Raw genomic sequence first — 22413 nt, forward strand, 5'->3', positions numbered from 1 at the left:
TGTCTATCAATCCAAAACTGAGATGCATAGCCGTTTTTGATTGGACAATTGTTTAAATGAAAACCAATGAACATTCTTTTGTCAAAATTATTTACTCATTGTCACATGATTCCAATATGGTGAACAAAGTGAAAGTAGAAGTAAAATGAAAACAAGAAATTGGTATGTTTACACTGGCAATAAGTTTTGTTTATGCGAGCTTAGTCTGTGTTTGATTTTTAAAAGTTTTTCACATTGGGTTGCTTTGACTTGTTTCTATGAGCTGTTATTCTAATTTAAAATATTAGATTTTGAAAAATAGTTGTATATTTGATCATGATCATGAATCATGATGTCCACTAGTCAAAAAATGAAAAGTTAGTTTATTTTTCAATTCACAATGAAAAGGATGGTATCAGCTGCCAAATGTACATGTAAGACAACTAACACATTTTTTACAGGGAATATCAACACTTAAATATACATGGTATAAGATATCTGGAAAAGATCGTCAATTTCATGCGCCTTTGGCTTTGTGGCGTCAGAATTTTCTATAGCAAAATTTTGCAGTTATACCTGGGTTGAAAAGTTGCAATAATTAACATGATTAAGTTGTATTTCCAGTGTTATTTAGTGATTTATTTAATTGATTTTCAGTTTTTATTCAGTACAACATTTTCATAATATCATCTGACATAAATCAAGAATACACAATAAATCTGCACAATATAATTAAAAAACAGTCCATGTATTTTTTGTTTTGATAGCATAAATTAATTCTATCTTCAACATGACTGAGGTACACAAAACAAAGGGTTTGTTTGTCTTATATCAACATACTTATTCCCAGATTTTACTAGTTTTTGGAAGTTTCATTGATAAACTCCTTTATTGAAGGACAACATTGTTTGTTTAAGATTGGGGTCATCATGACCAAAAGAAGTTGAAATATGTTGACTAATAAAGTTGCAGTTTACTTAAGAGTTGTTCTCAATTTATCAGTATTTGAAAAAGTACATAAATGCAAACGTATCCTCAAGTATTGAAACATATAAATATGTACGTTGACATAGAATAAATTCTAATACTCTTTTGTCCTCAGAACTGAAAGATTTATTCAATTATTATGAATGCTATCATAGCACTTTGTCACTTCTGTGAAGGACATGGCCCACAGGTTATGTTCTGTACACAACCTACACATCCAAAGGAGCAAGCAGAATTATCACACGAGGAGGCTGCAGCGTTATTATCCAATCGAGTGAGATCACCATCTGGGGATTCACCAGTATCATCAAAGTCTGAACATACATGTGAGGTAAATATTTTCAATTTTCACAGAAGTTAAAAAGCTGTTGATTAAATAACTAACAAATAATTTTGAAGTTAGAAAAAACTGTGAAAATTCTCTTGCAAGTTAAAAAAATGTACATATCTAAAGAAAATGCATCTCATAAAACCACACTTACATGAAAAGGTTTAGAAAATGATAATTAGTTATACATGTTATAAGTCTCTTGTGAAGAAATGTCTCATTGATAGCCAAAAGTTGTATAATCAACATGATCAAATACCAGGTAAAATAGACAGGGTACCATTTTTGTTTTGATTATATGATTTCTTTAAAATTAGAATACTGTAAATTCAGAAATTATTGCGTGAATTTATTATTGCGATTTTGTTATTTTAGACTTAATTACAATTTTATTTTTTTACGATTTTGAGAAAAACCCTGTTTAAATCATATAAAATATTTCAAAATGCGCATTTAAATTATAGTGTTTTCAACTCTGTCGCATTTTTCGCAATAATTAAAACCTTGCATTAATTTCTGAATTTACAGTAAGTAGATGTACATGGTATGGTTGCGAAAGAGACAATTTCCAACCATAATCAAAAGGATAAGGATGTTAACAACTATATATATAGGTCACCATATGCCCATCAACAATGATCAAATCTTGTACCATAAAGTAATAATTTTTGCATAAAACATTTTTAAGAGTTTTTATCATGCTTTGTTTCTTCTGCAAAATTAGATTCCTTATGAATGTACTTTTATTCATTCTTTTAAAATTCTGTTATTTTCCAGGGTTGTTATTCAGTTAAAACTGGATTTGTTAGCCATGATAATGATGCTCCTATCAGTTATATAAGCAGTAAATACCCTAACCCTACACAGCCAGAGATTTACAGCCTCGTGAGAAATGCATGCTTGAGGAGTCTTAGTGGTGAGGTAAGAGTTGTTGTTCCTGGTTGTTACAAATATTATCCACTTTTATAAAAGGTGGTACTAAACACCATATTTAAAATTGATTTGGCTCTTTTGCTTTTTTTTAAATTGACAAAATATTTACCAAAATATGAAAATTTAAAAAAAATTCATACACACTTTATAGGAAAATTTTCATTGGATACAACTGTAGCACTTTGACAATTTTGTTTTTTGTTGTCCCAGATACTGATCTTTCCTAATATGTCATTTATGGGAAGGGATGATTTCACAGTTTTATCTTTAACCTGAAATTATTATAAAAACAAATAAGTTTGGTATGGGTCATATTTGGCTCCTAAGTTATTAAGTTCAATGTTTCAACTGAAGTCTAGTAATAAAATGTTTCTGGATATAATTATCACTAAATATCTGAAATATGATATTTTTATTATTTCTATAAAAAAAATAAAGTTTTGCAATTACTTAAAAAGATAATTCTTCAAGAATAAAAGGTGTAATGTATTAATTTTTGATTCCATTTTAGCATGACTGATTTTTTTTTCTTTTCTTTCCATTAAAGGTTTGTCCTGGTAATGAAGGAGCTATTTTCTTCGGCAATGATCAACAAGGACATGTACTAAGCTATACTTTTCAGTTGAAGGACAATCTTGCTCGTGGTTTCCAACGGAAATATAGTATTATTGTAATGATGATGGATAAAATTTATTTACTGAATTCCTGGCCATTTCTTGTTCCACATTTAAAACTTTTGATAGAAAATTTACAAGAAAAAGCAGGAAAAGTGTATGAATCAGAACAATCGAAATGTCCACAACGTGCGGTTCGTTTAAAGTCAAGCATGGCAGGAAATTTCCTCCAGCAAAGGGGAGGTAATAACCCAGCTAGATCAATAACAGAACTGACTAAAGATAAAAATATTTTTAAAATTTTACATGTGGCATTTGTTTGGATATTAAAAGCATGCAGTAACAGAATTACAGAGACATTGCTTGAAGGACCACCAACTGAAGATTCTATCATTGACATGGAGAAGCAAGAAGGTGAAGACCTGTTGGTGACCTTCTGCTGTTGTTTTTTATTTTGGTCGGGTTGTTGTCTCTTTGACACATTCCCCATTTCCATTCTCAATTTTATTCTGTTATTTTGCAATTCAGAATTTAATGCATTTTGGGTAATATTTTGAAAAGCTAAGACACACCAAAACGTTATTATTGGTTAAAATCACTCAAAACAATCTTAATTGTTTTTATTTATATTTTATTATAAGCCCTTTATAGCTTGTTGTATGTTATGAGCCAAGGCTCCGTGTTGAAGGCCGTACATTGACCTAAAATGGTTTACTTTTATAAATTGTTATTTGGATGGAGAGTTGTCTCATTGGCACTCATATCACATCTTCCTATATCTATATGAATGAAATATAAGCAAAATTATCAATAAATTTGTATCACAAAGATAGAATACAGACTATACATTTAACAAGTTCACTTTTCTTAGAATCATGGACTTTCTAAATAGACCACTATTAGAATACTTAAGATAGTTTACAAGATCATTCAAAGCATTGGAAAATTATGTGAAAATTAATAATGTTGCCTTATATTGCACTAGTTATGTTTGCCATTTTACAACCAACATAATCATTAAACTTATTGTATTAAATATTTATACATCTAAAAAAATAAATGGGGTATCCTTGCCAATGAGACATCTTTCAAAGATAACCCAAATTGACACAGAAATAAACAACTTTAGGTCACTGAACAGCCTTCAACAATGAGCAAAGCCCATACCCCATTGTCAGCTTTAAAAGGACCAGAAATGACAAATGTAAAACAATTCAAAGAAGAAAACTAACTGCCTTAGTTCTGTTAAAAAAAGATATGAAACACAGCAACCAACATAAACAATGAATTTCAGGCTCCTGACTTGGGACAGACACATACAGAATGTTGTCTGGGTTAAACATGTTAGCAGGTGCACACAGTTAAGAAGTTCCATAATCACATGCATACATTGCTTAATATAAGTATACCACAAATGACAATGTTCCTGGCTTGAGACCGGCATATGAAATGTTACAGCATTTAACTAGTTTATTGAGTTCAAAGTTTCCTCATCTTTTGACATTTGACATTTTTGATTTATAGCACTATCTCACATTTTTTTCTTGTGTTTAAAATATACACTAAAAGTTTTTTTTATTTTGTTTAGAGACAGAAGAGGGTTTCATAAAATTATTTACCAAGCCAGCTAATGAAGTTAGTGATGGGGAGACAACTCCGTCAGCAGAGGACAAGGAGATTGCTGATATAGACACTCCACCATCTGATCTAGATAATATACATAACTTAAGACTATTGCTAAAGGTTTGTATATCTGAAAAGCTTAAAACACAGTTTGTAGACATTACTCAATATTATGGTACTTTTAATTTGTTTATAAGTGAAATGTTTAATACATGTAATGAAATTCAAAGATTAGATTATGTTTTAATCCTAATACCGTATAGCGGGTTATTTTCGCGGGTGTAAAATTTCGCGCTTTTCATTGAAAAAGGTATGCGAAATATTTTGGTGGTTATTCTTTTGGCGGTTTCAACATTTTTAACATTACCTTTGCATGTACACTTTTAAATTGGTGGAATTTATTTTGGCGATTTTGTTCTATCCGCGAAAATAAGCGAAAATTTACACCCCGCGAAAATAACCCGCTATACGGTATTAGGAAAATCTGACGAGTCTTTGGGTAAGGGTAAATCTTTAATTTTGAGATATTCTAATTTATTGAAAATCACTCTTAATGGAAAAGCAACAATTTATCTCATGTTATGAATTAAACTTCAAACCAAATTCACATGTAGAGATAGCAGGTGTAAATTTTTCAGATGCATAAAAATCAAAAAAATATCATTTTAACAATTACCATCCTTGTTATACTGATCAGACATTCTGGTACTCAGTCCAGTTAGAGCAACTAACAGAAGTAAAATCAACCTTGCAATCAGTCCAATTTGGGGGGGAAATTTACTGTTTATGTTTTCTATACATGACAAAATGATTTGGAAAAGTTAACTTTTTATGCTTAATTGAAACGTTTGTTAGCTTAATTGTTTTTCTTTTATTTGCTCTAACTTGACCAAAACCAGAGTGTTCTACCACAGACTAGGTAACCAGTCTAAATTATATAATCTAGATTTTAAAAAAAGTATATTTTTTTTTATATAATTACAATTCCAGAATAAACATTTTTTTTACAGGTTCTAGGTGAAGGTAACTTTCATCTTCTAACCCACCATGTTGTCATTGGCAACCAAGTTATCATACGTGGTTCATACAAAGAAACCATCAAGTCGATTCTTCACGCTTTAATGGTAAGAGAATACATCAAAAACAGGTTTAAAACCACAAATCAACATCACATTAAAACATGTGCAAAGATCAAGTTTCAAATATGTGTGGCCTTTTCAATTTAAGTTTGATTCCATAACTGCTTACCCAGTAGGTTGCCTTCAGCTGTTGTCTGCTCTATGGTAGGGTTGTTGTTGCTTTGACACATTCCCCATATCCTTTCTCAATTTTTAAACTACACTATGAAAAAAATATTCAGGTACTATCTCAAATTGTTCTATCTTAAATGCTATTCAGCATCTGTATAGATGCCTTTCACCATCTCTTAATAAATTACCAATTTTGTGTATGATGAAGCTATAAATTAATTATATATATTATATATAAATACCTATAAATACTACATGATAGACCAAATAATTTCAAAAGAGAAAATAGCAACAAATCATAAATGTTTTTTAATTTACTATTTTCAGATGCTAGTACCTAAGGGTTGCTGTCGACCAATTCTTCACAGTACTGATTACCAGGAGTCATTCAGATGTAATTTCCTTGGCCTAACAGCTGATAGTTCTCTACCTAGTCACATCTTGTCCTCTGAAATGTTTGTGCTATTGGTAGAAATGCACTTGCAAGATGAAAATGACAAACCTTTAAATGACAATGATTTTGATAAATTTGAATACAGCATGGCTAGTCCTACAAGATTATTGGAGAAAGGTACACATTAAACAAGGGACTTGAAATTTGAAAATAGTCTTATTAAATCCTTTTCGCATCTAGTCAATCAGTTTTAGAAGTGTAAAAATAAGAAGATGTATAATAACCCATTTGACAACTCTCCTTCAGAGACCAAGTGACATAGAAGTTAACAACTATAGCCTAGGTCACCATATGGCCTTCACCAATGAGGAAAACACACACCGCATAAATTAGGAATCGTAACACTTGCTTTTGAACTTATAAATTTTGTTCTTTTTGCCCAATACTGATTGTTGTTGAACCTGTTTGATCATAATGGTCCCATCACTCATTCGAAAAAAATAAACACTTTTTTTTTACAGTTTTGAGGAAATTAACATATGTTCCTGATATTCCAATCTTACAGATTTGCTAATTAAATACCGTACCTGTCCATTAATTTAAAGTAAAATTTAGAATGGAAATGGGGAATGTGTCAATGAGACAACAATCCAACCATAGAACAGGCAACAGCATTGTATGCTGTTGATGTATTTGGAAGTTATGAAGTTTGTGTATTTTTTTGTCATTCTACTACATGTACTTCATATTTGAAAAAGGGAAATTTTCATGGTTATAATTGATATATTTATTTTTAGCACCGACTGTCTTACAAAAAATAGAACATGCTCTTAAGAACGAAAGATTCTCTAATGGAGTGATGGAGCAATGTTTGATCTGTCTCAAAGAAGAATGGATGAAGTAAGAGATAGAAATTATTCAAATACGCTCAGAATGTCACTGGCTTTCTCCAACAATAAAAACTGGCTGCCAAAAAAAAAAAAAATTACGCTTGAAAATTGCGTTAAAACATCAAACAACCAATCAATCTTGTAAAAAAACATTGTACAATATTCCAACCTTTCAACTATTGATGTATAGTGGTTGAAATTTTGCCTTGCAACAGACCTTTTATGGATCCCTTATAGAGTTATTGCTAGGATTCTTTATTGTGCCAAAAGTGTAGCACTTACCCTACACCTGGCATCTAACTTATTATAAAATAATTATGACTGTCAATTGATAATTGATATATCTCTCTCAGCCAAACAAATACACAACATTGGCAAGAATTTTACAGCCAAAGTGGGAGAGGTCCAGAGATGACCATATTTCTTTTTCCCATTAACTCATTGGGTTTCAACAGACTTATAGAAATTGTATGCGATAAATATTATGGTGACAGCCACCTTTTGCTCATAAACTTCTGAAGTATATTCACTTCACAACTTACCTTTTTTTTTATCACACACTCATATCATACTTGTATATTGATCTCTTAAAAGATTGGAATGAGTGAAAAATTGTTGAAAAAAATGCTCCATTCATACGAAAGTAGGCTATTTTCTGTTAAAAAATAAATAAATAAATTCTATTGTTGATTGGATAAAAAATATTTTGCATAAAAAAATAAGCAATTCAGTCAATTGGAGCTAAATTCAGATGAAGTTTATAAGCATATAACATTGTACTCAACTTTTTTAGATCACCTGGCCTAAAGGTCCGTCGTTGTCGTCCGTCGTCCGTCGTCGTTAGCTTTTACAAAAATCTTCTCCTCTGTAACTACTGGGCCAAATTAAACCAAACTTGGCCACAATCATCATTGGGGTATCTAGTTTAAAAAATGTGTGGCGTAACCTGGTCAACCAACCAAGATTGCCGCCACGGCTAAAAATAGAACATAGGGGTAAAATGCAGTTTTTGGCTTATAACTCAAAAACTAAAGCATTTAGAGCAAATCTGACATGGGGTATAATTGTTTATCAGGTCAAGATCTATCTGCCCTGAAATTTTCAGATGAATCAGACAACCCGTTGTTGGGTTGCTGCCCCTGAATTAGTAATTTTAAGGAAATTTTGCTGTTTTTGGTTATTATTTTGAATATTATTATAGATAGAGATAAACTGTAAACAGCAATAATGTTCAACAAAGTAAGATTTACAAATAAGTCAACATAACTGAAATGGTCAGTTGACCCCTTTAGGAGTTATTGCCCTTTATAGTCAATTTTTAACAATTTTTCGTAAATCTTAGTTATCTTTTACGAAAATCTTCTCCTCTGAAACTACTGGGACAAATTAATCCAAACTTGGCAACAATCATCTTTGGGGTATCTAGTTTTAAAAATGTGTGGCGTGACCCGTTCAACCAACCAAGATGGCCATGGGCTAAAAATAGAACATAGATCTGAAATGCAGTTTTTGGCTTATAACTCAAAAACCAAAGCATTTAGAGCAAATCTGACAAGGGGTTAAATTGTTTTTAAGTCAATATCTATCTGCCCTACAATTTTCAGATGAATCTGACAACCCGTTGTTGGGTTGCTGCCCGTGAATAGGTAATTTTAAGGAAATTTTGCTGTTTTTGGTTATTATCTTGAATATTATTATAGATAAAGATAAACTGTAAACAGCAATTATGTTCAGCAAAGTAAGATATACAAATAAGTCAAACATGACCGAAATGGTCAATTGACCCCCTAAGGAGTTATTTTCCTTTATAGTCAATTTTTAACAATTTTCATAAAATTTGTAAATTTTTATTAACATTTCCACTGATACTACTGGGCCAATTCATTATAGATAGAGATAATTGTAAGCAGCAAGACTGTTTAGTAAAGTAAGATTTACAAACACATCACCATCATCAAAACACAATTTTGTCATGAATCCATTTGCTTCCTTTGTTTAATATTCACATAGACCAAGGTGAGCGACACAGGCTCTTTAGAGCCTCTAGTTTTATATTGCCAACTCATGCAATTCATGAATCAAATTTTCTACCTTTAGGTTTTAAACACTACTTATATATGTAACAGAAAAAAGTTTTTTAATCTCTTTAAGTTAATTTATTTTAGGAAATTAATGAGCTGAGTTAATAATATCCTCAAAACTGCAAAATATTAATATTTTTTTTTCAAATAAATAAATTCTATCATTTTTTTCAGCAAAGTGAAAGTTTTATACAAATTCACGAAGGCAGGAGGGAGTATCTCAGAAGTTGACACACAGAATTTGTTACATGTGGTGGAAGCAAAAGCAGAAGATAAGCCGTTACTCCAATTCTGGACGTCAGGACTTAGTGTATCATACAGGAATCACATCCTCACTACATCTAAAGCTCAACACTAACATCATACTTCTCTGTTAATACATTTTTGATGATGTTTTGTGGTAGCAATGGTAACCGTGTTTTATATCTCTCTGTGGCCTTGTGGTAGTGTGTGTTCACCTCTTCTTCCTTATAGGAGTAGACTCCTAGGTTGGAGTGTAAAACTTCACAAAAGTGCTGAGGGTCATGGGTTTGAACCCTGCTTGGGTCAAAGACAAACAATAGACATTGAAATAATATACGTATTTGCTGCTTATCTAATAAGCATACAGCTTTATGAAGTAAGAATAAGGACTGGTGGGCTCAGAGTCAAAATAATGAGTCTGTGTGTGTGATGGGTGAAATGTCTCCCTGTAAACTGTTACCTTGTGAACTATCTTGGTGTGTACTGTAGGTTTAGTTCAGAGCAAGGTTAATATTCATATAACATTTACACATTCTCATTCTGAATATGCATTTAATTTGCTAGTTGCTGATAAACATCCATCCATTATCATCATACTTTACTAACATTAAAGAAATTGTCAGCTGATGTTAAAAACAGACATTTTTGGCACAATATTTATCAAAATATTAATATATAAAACAGCAGCAGAAAGTCAATGATACTCCTCACTAAAACAAAGATTTAACCAGTTTATATTATTGTTAGTTTATATATTTTGTGCAATATAGATTGTTGTAAATAAATGTTATGAATTTTTGTCTTTTTTATCATATAACTATTAATAGACATACTGTGTGTTCATTATCATTTGTTTGAAACCAATTTTTGTAGTTTTTATGAATACATGTGAACCTAAATTCAATGCTCAACAAATTACAAACTTCCTACATGCTTTGTATGCAGAGATTGTCAAAACCATGTAAATGAAATATCCAAGAAAATGCTTGTTTTACTCAATCCGCTAAAATTCATATTCACAAAAATAAAAGAATTCATTATAAGTTATGTACATGTATAAAGTATATTTAATGATGCAGCTACAGACAAAGAAGATTTGTATTTATGTCACCCAATCGACAATGTCGGGTGACATATTGCTTTTCCTCTGTTTCTTTTTCTGTATTATTATGTCACCTGATCGACAACACCTGATCGACAATGTCGGGTGACATATTGCTATTCCTCTGTTTCTTTTTCCCTATTATTATTTTTCTTCCACCTAATTTTGTCCGCCCGCTTTCTTGGAACCAAAGGAACCAATCTAAATGATAGTTCACTATAACAAGGAACCCTGACTTTCGAGTTGCAGTGCAACTTTGGAACTAAAAAAAGCTTGCCTTTACCTTGGAAACACAACAAATGTGAAAAAATCCAGTTTTTGGTTTTAATGAATTATTTGGATATGCTTTATATAAACTCAGAGTCATTAAATTTTAATACAATGAAGGTGCCGGCCATATACTGGTTTTGGATGATTTTGGCAATCATTGGAACTACTATGTTGCCATGGACACAACACCAAAAATTTTTAAAATATGAAAATGCTCCAATTTTTTTGAAACTTTAGCATAACAATGAGCAACATTCTCAGATGTGGAATTTGGCGTTGGACTTTCAAAAATGTCTGCCGTTTCCATGGAAACAATGCAAAACAGGTCAAAATGGTTCATAAACCTTAAAGTTGCATTTACTTTCTTAAAATGGTAGGTCAAATTGATCGAAACTTTGATGGTATGGTCCCTCCCATGTAACCAATGTGGTATATGCCATTAACTTTTGGGAATGGTCTCTGTTGCCATAGGAACCAATCAAAATGTCAAAAAGCTCCAAAATTGATAAAACTTAATAGGATTGTTGACTGTCAAGTTTGCATGAGACTTTTGAAGTTAGAATTTCCAAAATTGTCACCGTTGCCATGAAAACTGAAAAAATGTCAAATATTTTCGAAATGCTTCAAACTTAATTAATCTTAATATTATTGTAAACTGGCATGTATAAATGAGACTTTTGAATTTGAAACTTTCATAATGGCTGCCGTTGACATGGAAACAGCAAACATATCATGTTTTTAAAAATGATCTAAATGTACTGAAAATTTACAGATAAATGTATAGCCATGCAAGTATGTGCATTCACTGTTGCACTTTTATCAAAAGTCACAAACAACTTACTGTACATCACCAATGCAAATCTTGTAGAGACATTGCAAGGTGATCTAACAATCCAACATACTGGTAGTTGATCTAATCTCCTAGGTCAGTGATCGATGTTCAAGATTTCATAAGGTCTGTTTCTCATATATTGTTAGCAGTATGTAAACTATATTGATGAGTGTACAATGTATAAGATTGTCTTGCAGTCTCATCTGAGCATGACCTCATTTTTATGTCTCATTGGTCAATGCAAAGATTTCACGATGTGGACAGTTTCTAAATACTATGTGTATGGAATCATTGAAAGGGGTACATTTTTTTCTGGAAGTGTGTCTGACCTTAACATAACTTTGCATGGTTCATTGGCCAATGTCATATTTGAGTGATAAGTTTTTCCAGAAAAAAAACAGGACAGCTATTTTTGGTGTATGGATTGATTGTAAGGGGACCATGTCGGCCTGACCTTGGCCTAATTTAAATGGTTCATTGCCCAACAATTTTGTTTGTGATTGGTGATATTCAGATATGTGAGCAAAATGTGATCTATATTTTATGTAAAGGTATATTACAGTCTGACAGGTTTAAACTGACTGTGACCTTATTTTCATTGTTGATTTTTGAGGTATTGTCCCTTTCTCAGATACCATAGGCAGTAAGCCAACTATATTAAGTGTACAGAATTGTTAAGTGTACATATCTGTATTGCAGGGTTTATATGACAATGACCTTGACTTCCTTTAAATGGATCTTTGAAATGTTAAGTATAATAGCTTCGAAACTTGAGTATAACATCTGGGCGTGTACACTCCTGTTCAGTCTTTGGGTTGCTGTTTCATTGATATATACACTACATTATGTTTCTTCATATTTTAATTTCAAATCACTCAGGTAGGAGAAGATTTAGCAGAAGATTTATTAACTTGTGGTTAGAAGCACTTTCAGCACTGTTGGACTTTATTGTTGCTGTCAGTATTTCAAATTACACAAAAAAGAAAACAAGAATACACCATGAGTTGAATTTCCATTGCTGTAGTCATTATTAAAGTCATTACATTTTGGTGCATGCTTTTGAACGTACTACTCAGAATGAACAAGTGAAACTGCGAGCTACTGCTCACTGATGATACCCCCGCCGCAAGTGGATAATATTAATAGTGTAAAAGTATGCAAGTGTTCGGTTAACAGGAAGTTGTCGAGTGATGAATCTGAAAACACATCACACGGTATAGCTGACTTATATAAATCCTGAAACCAAATTTCAGAAATCCTTGTATTGTAGTTCCTGAGAAAAATGTGACGAAAATTTTCAACTTGGCTATTATGTGTAAAATTATACAAGTGTTTGGTAAACAGGAAGTTGTCGAGTGATGAATCTGAAAACGCATCACACAGTATAGCTGACTTATATTAATCCTGAAACCAAATTTCAGAAATCCTTGTATTGTAGTTCCTGAGAAAAATGTGACGAAAATTTTCAACTTGGCTATCATGTGTAAAATCATACAAGTGTTGGGTAAACAGGAAGTTGTCAAGTGATGAATCTGAAAACACATCACACGGTATGGCTGACATATATAAATGTTGATACCAAATTACAGAAAGGGTGGATGTGTGGTTCCTGAGAAAAATGTCACGAAAGTTTCATGGGACGGACTGACAGACAGAGGTAAAACAGTATACCCCCTTTTTTAAAGCGGGGGTATAATTAGATTCTAAAACAACTAACTCAAACTCGCTTTATCACTGTTTTTTAAATCCTTCTTAAAATTAGAACTAGAGGCTCTAAATAGCCTGTGTTGCTCATTTGTCTGTGCATATTTAACAAAGGACAATCTCCAACATTGTACACAGGGAAAGATTTAATGACATAAGTCTCTGTTGAGTTTAGTTAATTTTTGCACAGTAATTTCAGGGGAAGATTTTTGTAAAAGTTAGAAGAAAATGACAGTTACAACAGATGCCAAGAGATGACAAAAGCTCACTTGGCCCATTAAGCAAGGTGAAATAAAAACATATTGAACTGTGTAAAAAATCAACAGCATTAACTGCAAATCTACAATATGTTCTATCATATGGAAATGAAATAAAAACAATATTTCTATAACATATTTATTAAGAGTATAAAATTTAATTTCTATTTAACATCTAATATTTTTTATTTCATATCAAATTTTATAATTTTAACCATCAGGAAATTGCACATATCAATTTAATTTCTGAATTAAATTTGTTTTGTCATACACAAAGGTAACAAAAATTGTAAAAATAATTTTGAAAAACAAAACAAAAACCTTCCCATATCAAATGAAAATCGCACCAAAATTACATGTGAAACCAAATTAAAATGTTTTAAAAAAATTATCAGAGATTATTCATGAAATTAATTATAAAATGAACTACCGTATTATTTACAAAAGGTACCTTATATGAAAATTCAGTGATTATACTGGTCACATTTCTTTTATATATTACATGTATGTAAATTTCTAAACTGATTTTTTTTAATGCTAAATATAAATCTAGGTTGCTCATAGTTGTAAAAATTATGCATGAAATTGATTATACAATGATTTGACTATATACAAAATGAATGGCACAAAGTACAAAAATCACAACCTGTGCGTTTGTAGGAATGTTTATCTTATTATGGTAATATATAAAACTAGATTACAAAAGTTTCTAGTGTAAAATGCAGCTTATATTCTTTTGAGTAGCAGGTGAAACTAAAATTTAAAAAAAATGCTTAAATTGATATAAAACAAAAAATTAAAAAATCTTTTTTATTTCAAAAATCTCATTAAAAACATTGTTCCAGTGTTGATACTTTAAAAAATGTTGTACAAAAAGATCCTCAAATTATATATTTTGCAATTATCAGAATTTTTTAACAGTTCAAATGAGAAATAAAATAATGCAGATCTATTTTGATATGTAATTATGTGTTGACTATAATATTGACTCTGAAGATACATCGGCACTGTCACTGAACACCACAGAATCTGTCGGAGGTACTGGAGGTCGTGGTCCTATCTGTGGCAATGGAGGCTTTTCTCTGAAAAATAGTATTTTATATCCTTTAAGGTGGTACATAACATTACAGGGAGATAACTCTGTATAAATCAGCTGAACATTTAATCTTGTACTTTTGTCATTGAAATATTAAGCTTATCAATGATCAAATTGAGCGTTTGTTAAATTGCTATATATAAAATGATTTTTTTCTGGTAAAGTGCGTCACTCACTGTGAACTTGGTTAAAAAATTTTCAAATTTTAATTTTTTGGTTAAAAGAGTCATAATTTGATGAAAAATTAAACAAGCCAAAGGTATTTGGTACCATTATAAATTAGTCTAGTAATACATATTTGTTTTTTATTATTTTTTTCATACTTCATGATTTCTTGTGTCTACCTCTAAATTGCGAGCAAAAGACCATGTCTTATTTAAAATGTGCATAAAATTTTGCAGCATGAAAATTCTCCACCAAAAACTGAGTTATTTCGTAGTGAATGACACAAAGTAAACAGCAATCACTTAGAATTCACTTCCAAAATACATTATAATATATAGATATTTCAGGGTATCACACAAAGTGACTATCATTCACTGTGAAAAATCACCATAAAAAAATGTGAGATATTTTCAAGTGAATCACACAAAATGACCAGCATTCACTGTGAAAATTCATTACCTGACACCAAGAGAAATCTTGAACTGTATCACCTAGTTTGTAATGTATAATGTTTGTGATTTATATAAACTTACATCAGAGGTTCACCAGCTTCAACCACTTTCTCAGGTCTACGCCGGTCACGATCATCATCATATCTCCTCCGATCTTCCTGACGTCTCCTTTCATCATCCCTTGGATCCCTTCTCCTGTCTGGATCCCTGGGATCTCTTGGTGGTCCCCTAGGAGGACCTCTCCTCTCTGGATCCCTTGGAGGTCCTCTTCGATCGGGATCTCTGTTGTCTCTTGGAGGCCCTCTTCTATCTGGATCATTGGGATCTCTTGGGGGTCCTCTTCTATCAGGATCATTGGGATCCCTTGGGCCTCTTGGAGGGCCTCTTGGTGGACCTCTTCTGTCTCTGTCATCTCCATATCTATCACCAGGAGGACCTCTACGTCTGAAATTTGTCAGGGATTGCCATAAATTATTTTTAGCCTAAATATTTATTTAAAACAGGGAATCAAGTCTAGATCCATTGCTGTATACACAGATTGATAAATTTGTAGAATCCTGAATATTTATTAATATTTAGAGAATCACTTAGGCATGACTAGAGCAGGCCCCTCTTGGTCAGTCAGTGGGCTCCCTTATGAAAATATCTTGATCCACCACAGTAAATAAGAGCCAATATTGACCTTTAGTTTTTTCTAACAAAGTCATGTTGTTGGGTTATTCTCTCATTGATATTTACTTAAAAATATCCTTTAATTTCCATTTAATTTGATAAATAAAATATGTGATTAAAGGAACAGATTAAAATCATAGAGAAAAAAAGCAAGAATATTTCAAAGAGTAATAAATGAAGATAATAATAATGGTTTACTTTTACAAATTGTAACTTGGATGGAGAGTTATCTCGTTGACAATCATTCCACAATCTTCTTATATCTATACTACAACAAATATAGCACGGTTATCCTCAATAAGGGGAGATAATCCAAAAATAAAATAGTATTTGCAATCTACAAGATGTGTTCATAAAACAAAATTTTGACAGTTTTGTCTTATGTCATACATGTACATATTAGCATCACAGTTTCAAACTTCTTAGAGCAAATGATATAAAAAGAAATTTCTTAGAGAATTTTTTAGCCAAACAAATCCTTTGTACCTGTCATCTGGTCCTGAGGGTCTATTTCGATCTTCTCTATATCTATCACCAGGTGGACCTCTTGGTCTATCTCCCCTAGATCTATCCTCTTCTCTATTCCTGGGTGGACCTCTCCTATCTGGTTTCTCTGAATATTGAGGAGGTGGACCCCGAGGATCAGTTTTGTATCCTCTATTGTCGTAACCATCATTGAGAGGTCTTCCATATTTATCATTTTTGGCAGTCTACAAGAGAGTAAAAAATACACTAATACTAATTCAATAAGTGTTTCTCTTTATCTATATAGATTATACCATTGGTTTTCCCATTTGAACAGCTTTACACTACATGTATATAAAGCAAGTCATTTTTGGGGCCCTTTGTAGCTTGCTGTTTGGTGCATTGTGCTACAAGCTAAGATTCCGAGTTGAAGGCCGTATTTTAACCTATAATGGTTTTCTTTTACTAATTGTGACTTGGATAGAGAGTTGTCTCAATGGCACTCATACCAATTCTTCTTATATTTATGAATATGCAAATAAATTATTATTTATCTTGTTAGAAGTATTTTTGACATGCAACAATTAAATCATATTTCCTGCTTTACATAAGTTATTACAATTACAGTTACATGGCAAATCCTAGAAAAGATCATAACAGGAGATTAATTGTGAAATCAACATTATTTGTGAGTTTTAATTACAAACTGCTATGAGTATGTTGAAAGATAAAGCAAGGGTGTGTTTTAATGGTTAAAAAAATACATTACATGTACACATGTAGTTTAATGTATTTGCATGTGTAAATTCAACTTGGTCATTGAAAAGGCAAGTTGATACACAGTAAATGATATATACATGTATTTGGATAGTTTCTCACATTCCCAAACTTTTGTAAATTTATACCAGATACATGTACTCTAAATATTTGAGCATGAAAAAAAGGGCCACTTTTGTGTAATAGCCCTGTCAAGAAATTGTGTTTTTTTCTTATATGCATGTAAAATGCAGTGCACTATTTCCTTTTCTTTAAAAATTGTAAATTATATCTTTTTGTATTGTAACATTTATCATCAGCTTTTGTCATCATTCACAAATTTCTGCTTTAAGTCTTATTTGATTTGATTGGATGTGATGTTTTTTAATTTTCTGTATACATGGTATACATTTGTTGAATTTTGTTCATGTATAGTAGAGTTTCTCTCTTATCTGAAGTATTGTTAAAAAGCAACATCCTGCTCCTTAGTAATGGTAGAAAACACTGATACTACAGATGAGGGGGGATAGGACCTTTATCAGGACTCCGGGATCAGATTTCTTTACTTACATAAGTAGCTAATGGTTTGACCTTTATCAGGACTCTGGGATCAGATTTCTTTACTTACATAAGTAGCTAATGGTTTGAAACTGTCATGTGGTGTTGTACCAGACTTCAACTGTTCTCTGGAGAGAAAAAAATTGTCTATTATAAAATGAAATTTCAAAATATAACATTATTTTGAACCTTGCACAACATTATCCATATATTACTCTGTATTCGTGTAATTGCATAGCAAGAATGGCAGAGTACATGTAGATACAATTGCCTGTGACGGATATTGCATATGTTGTTTACCCTTTATTTGCTGCAAACACAATCGAGACAATAGACATGATACACAGGGTCCGGTAAACTTTGACATCATAATTTAAAAATTTTGACGTCATAATTTAAAAGAGATTGTTGCTTGATGTGAAAAGGTGATTTGGAGTCATTCGAAGGCAAGATGCAGCTTAATACCAAAAAAGTAAATACGTTTATAGTTTTCTGGAATGTTGAAAATACAACTCATTCAAAGAAACAATATAAAAAAACATCCTTACAAATTCACTGTATTATTAGCAGATTTGTGTTACTCAATCTTTAGTTGTATTTTTTTTAATTCCCGTTAGTATAATACTTTTATTTGTCTTTTTTTCTTAATGATTTCAGCAGACATGAATTAACATGCCAATTGTTGTGATTAAATGCTCTTATTACAATACTCAATAATTCTTATAAGATTTGAGTATCAACAAATATTTTATTGTGTTGATGTGTTATATGTGTTATTGTCTCAGTGACCTTGACCCACTATATCTCCTTTTATACATGTACATACTTGTGTAAAGAAAACTTACTTTGTTTCATTGTCATAATTAAGTCTGCTTTTATGTGTAACAGCAACTCCATAATCTCCTATAGGTCGAAACTGAAGGAAAAAAAAATGATTTATTTCTTATGGACACAGCATTTCCATAGACATAACCTTACATTGCACACGTGTGTAAAACAGAAATAAATCTTTGAAATAAATCTCATTAAATCTGGCAACAACTGTAGGTTTGAAAGGACTAACTTACAAAAACCATAGATTTATAAACCCATATATACATCTGTGTTATAACACCTGAATAACACAATACATAGATTTATAAACCCATATATACATCTGTGTTATAACACCTGAATAACACAATACATAGATTTATAAACCCATATATACATCTGTGGAATAACACAATACATTTAGAATGAAACAAACTGTGCATTGTACCTATAGAGGCTTCAAGCTGGTTGTTAAAGTTTGAAGATAATTGTCTGGAAGAAATTCAATGTATGAGGGATTTTGTCGACTTTTAAAATTGTAATGGGGGTACTTTCATGACAAATTATGTTTAAAAATCTTGCAAAATGACGTTGACAGTAGTTTTTGGTGCTTGATGATAAAAAAAACATGTTCTTTTAAACATAAAAAATTGACTGATTTTAGCGCATCGCATTAAATATTTTCCAAAAATGAAGCTAACGATAGTTATTTGTGACCTCTAAAGATTCACAAAAAGGATATTTTCAGTCTGCACTGTTACCCACTTTCAGATGCCCCAGACTAGTAAATTTTGATTCTAACTAGTCAAAATTTTACAAAGTCATATAGGGACAAGTTTTTATATTTAGTTTTAGGACTAAAAGATAAAAAAAATTGGTTGCAGACTGTATTTTGATTATTAAATAAGGTATCGGGACCGTTCGCCCTAGTAACATGTTCGCCCTGGGTCCGTTTGCCCTGAGTTCGCACTTAAGAGTCCGTTCACCCTACTAAAAATATTAATATTCAGGCATTGAAGTTGAATAAACTTAATCAGATATATTTCTATGGTATATATTCTTGAAATTTATGGAAACATGGAAATATCTAAAAGTTTATGGCTTGTTAAGGATCATTAATTTATTGTTTTATGACAAAATAATTCGGATCACTGCTTATTGTGATACCTGTCTTTTGATGGATTAATAATATTATAAAAACAAATTTGTTTTGATAATATATTCAGCTTGAAATTAATTTTTTTTTAAATGTACGAACTGTAAAACAGATTTACAAGTTCATTCATTATAATACTCTGAGACTAGTCTCAGTTATACTGCATACATTAGTGAATGACTGAATACAATTATTTTCAGGGGCGGATCCAGGATTTCCAGTTAGGGGGGGGCCAATTTTTATTTTCGCCGAGCGGATCGAGGCGAAAAAATTTTGGAGGTCTTTTTAGGTAAAATTATTGAAATATTCTTCTAAAGGGGTGAAATGTAGATATCTCGAACTATTGTGTGTTAAAATTAGCGAAACATTAAAGTTTCAAGCTGAAACCACCTTAAGACAGACGGACACAAAGTGAGACGAGACAGATAACAATTGCTCACCTGACCAATATATTTTTCAAACGAAAAGTTCTACTTTTATCAGTGATTTTTAATTGTCCTTTAATACTATCTGTTTTTTACTTTTTTGATTTTCGGAGGTCGTGTCAGACTTTACTGTGTTCGCCACAAACAACTAAAATCAGACTGAGATGCATTTACGCAGTTATGAGTTTAATGTTTATTTTCTAAGGATCCCAAGCATACAGTAATACGGTACAGAATTCGGCTAAATACATGTATGTAGGTTGAAAGTGAGAAATAAATATAAACACAGAGATACAAATTAATAAACTAACCTTTCGCTTCAAATAGTATTTCTATCTTTCAATACGGATATTATAGAAGAATCTCACCTGCCGACTGTTTTCTTGACCGTGTCACGATGAAAAAGTGAGTAAAGGATGTTTTAGAACTTCAATTATCAAACAAATTGATTATAAAAACCGCTAATACAATATAGCATTTGTTTATACTTAAACTGCTAAAAACCTATTGCATTTGTCATCAAACGCCGCGTATGACACCTTCCAATCCTTTGAAATTATTTATAGAACTTTAATAAAGCGTAGGTCAGTTGATTAGTGATCACGTTGATTCTGTTAAACTGACTGTTTTATATACTTCGAATGTTATAAAAGATTGAATGGTCTGGTCTGATACTTAAATATCTTGAAGTCAACCCATGCTTTGCAAATTTTAGGGGGGGCGCACGCCTGCCACGCCCCCGCCTAAATCCGCGCCTGATTTTGTTAACTAATATCAATAAAGATAAATACATTGTATTCCAGTATTCTACTGCAATCAAAGGGAAAATGATGAAATTGATTGCGGCAATATAAATATTCGGTGAATTTTTCAACAAACTTCAACATATTTTGTTCAAATACTTAAAATTATGCCACTAGACAACAATTAGAAAAAAATAATGATCAGGGCGAATGGACCCTGGGCAAACAGGTACTAGGGCGAATGTGAATCAGGGCGTACGGACCCGGATTCATTAAATAACAGCAAAATTTTAAGCAATTTGACACAAACAGTGACAGAGAACGGCCGTTTGAGGCCTGACAGGAAAGGACATTGTACAATCCTCACGTATGCATATATGCAATATATATGGTTACTTAAATATTTGAAGAATTTTGTTAATGTAAACTTACAATAAGTCCTCTTCTGTATTTGTTGGTTCTTCTTAGTGCCAAGAGAACCATGTAGGTTCCCATTCCAACACACAAAATAAAAAAGACAATAAATGCTGGTCCCAAGAACTGGTCATTCCAGCTAATGAGATAAACGTGTCTATGTCGTAAGGTGATCACTAAAACACCGATTACACCCAATACTAAACCACCTAAAAAAAACATTGCGGCCAGGAACATTGGAAAGCGACCTGGGCCCAAGTTGAGACCATTGAGCTCATTCTTTATTTGATTTTGGACCCTTGCGTGGTAGGCCACCACGGTGTCCTTGTCTATTTCACGTTCTTTCTTTATCATCTTGCTTAGTTTTTAGTCTTTTCTGGTCCTACATAGTTCAAAACAACTTTCGAAAACACTTCCGCTATTTGTCATAGCCCACAATGCTAATTTACCTGTCTCACCTTTAGGCATGCGCATACATGGTTTACCTTTCCGATTTTACAGGTGTCGAAAGAGTAAAGGACAGATAATGACACTATTAGAAACCAGTATAAAAGTGACCAGCGCACACTATTTGAATATGAATATTTTTCAAATTGTAGTTTTAACTATAAAAATAAACAAATGATATAAAGGGGAAGGGAAAAAAAGGGGGGGGGCGGACAGAAAGTCACAGGACAAAAAGTCACAAATAATATGTTGACAATTGTCATATATTCATATAGATATAGAAAATGTCTTATTATATTTGAAAAATGAAGATTTATTTTAATTTAAATGTCTTGTGTTTGTTAATATAATTATGTATGCGTCGATTAAACTTGAATATTGACAGAGCTTATGTTGAATTGACAATTTGCGATATGTATAACCGACTTTAATGATTTTTTAATAAATCTGTTATTTTTTATGCTTTATGCTTTATGCTTCCTTCCATAGATACATTTTTGTATTTCCAAAGTTGGAGCTCTATAGTGCGCTCACCGTGAGATGAGACCGTTACGATAAGAAGATTGAAATCAGAATGGCAATACGACTATGATAAACTATTTTTCTTACACATGATATATATATTTATTATATGAAAAATTGCATTCAAGAGCACTTTAAAGTCGTGATTTTAATACAGTTCAATCTGCAAACATAGTATGTGAACATATTCAGAATGAATGTCTTGAGATGTTGTCTTTGCCTTTTCTTATTTCATAGTTATT

At 31.8% G+C, this 22413-nt stretch overlaps 2 protein-coding genes across 2 annotated transcripts; one reads left to right on the top strand and one right to left on the bottom strand.

Moving 5' to 3' along the window:
* The first annotated feature begins 1077 nt into the window (after positions 1-1077).
* On the top strand, positions 1078-10120 carry LOC134725163 (folliculin-like). Its single transcript, XM_063588766.1, has 8 exons — positions 1078-1297; positions 2072-2215; positions 2775-3255; positions 4430-4584; positions 5475-5588; positions 6042-6285; positions 6906-7008; positions 9254-10120. The coding sequence occupies exons 1-8, from the start codon at positions 1106-1108 to the stop codon at positions 9435-9437; spliced, it is 1617 nt and encodes a 538-aa protein (XP_063444836.1). The 5' UTR covers positions 1078-1105; the 3' UTR covers positions 9438-10120.
* Positions 10121-13612: 3492 nt separating this feature from the next.
* LOC134725164 (basic salivary proline-rich protein 1-like) lies at positions 13613-21672 on the bottom strand. The gene is made up of 6 exons (XM_063588767.1): positions 21221-21672; positions 18497-18567; positions 17722-17779; positions 16359-16582; positions 15282-15644; positions 13613-14569 (listed from the first exon to the last, which is right to left on the bottom strand). The coding sequence occupies exons 1-6, from the start codon at positions 21554-21556 to the stop codon at positions 14464-14466; spliced, it is 1158 nt and encodes a 385-aa protein (XP_063444837.1). The 5' UTR covers positions 21557-21672; the 3' UTR covers positions 13613-14463.
* Between the last annotated feature and the right edge of the window lie 741 nt (positions 21673-22413).

Source organism: Mytilus trossulus, chromosome 7, assembly GCF_036588685.1.
Source record: "Mytilus trossulus isolate FHL-02 chromosome 7, PNRI_Mtr1.1.1.hap1, whole genome shotgun sequence".
NCBI lineage: Eukaryota > Metazoa > Mollusca > Bivalvia > Mytilida > Mytilidae > Mytilus > Mytilus trossulus.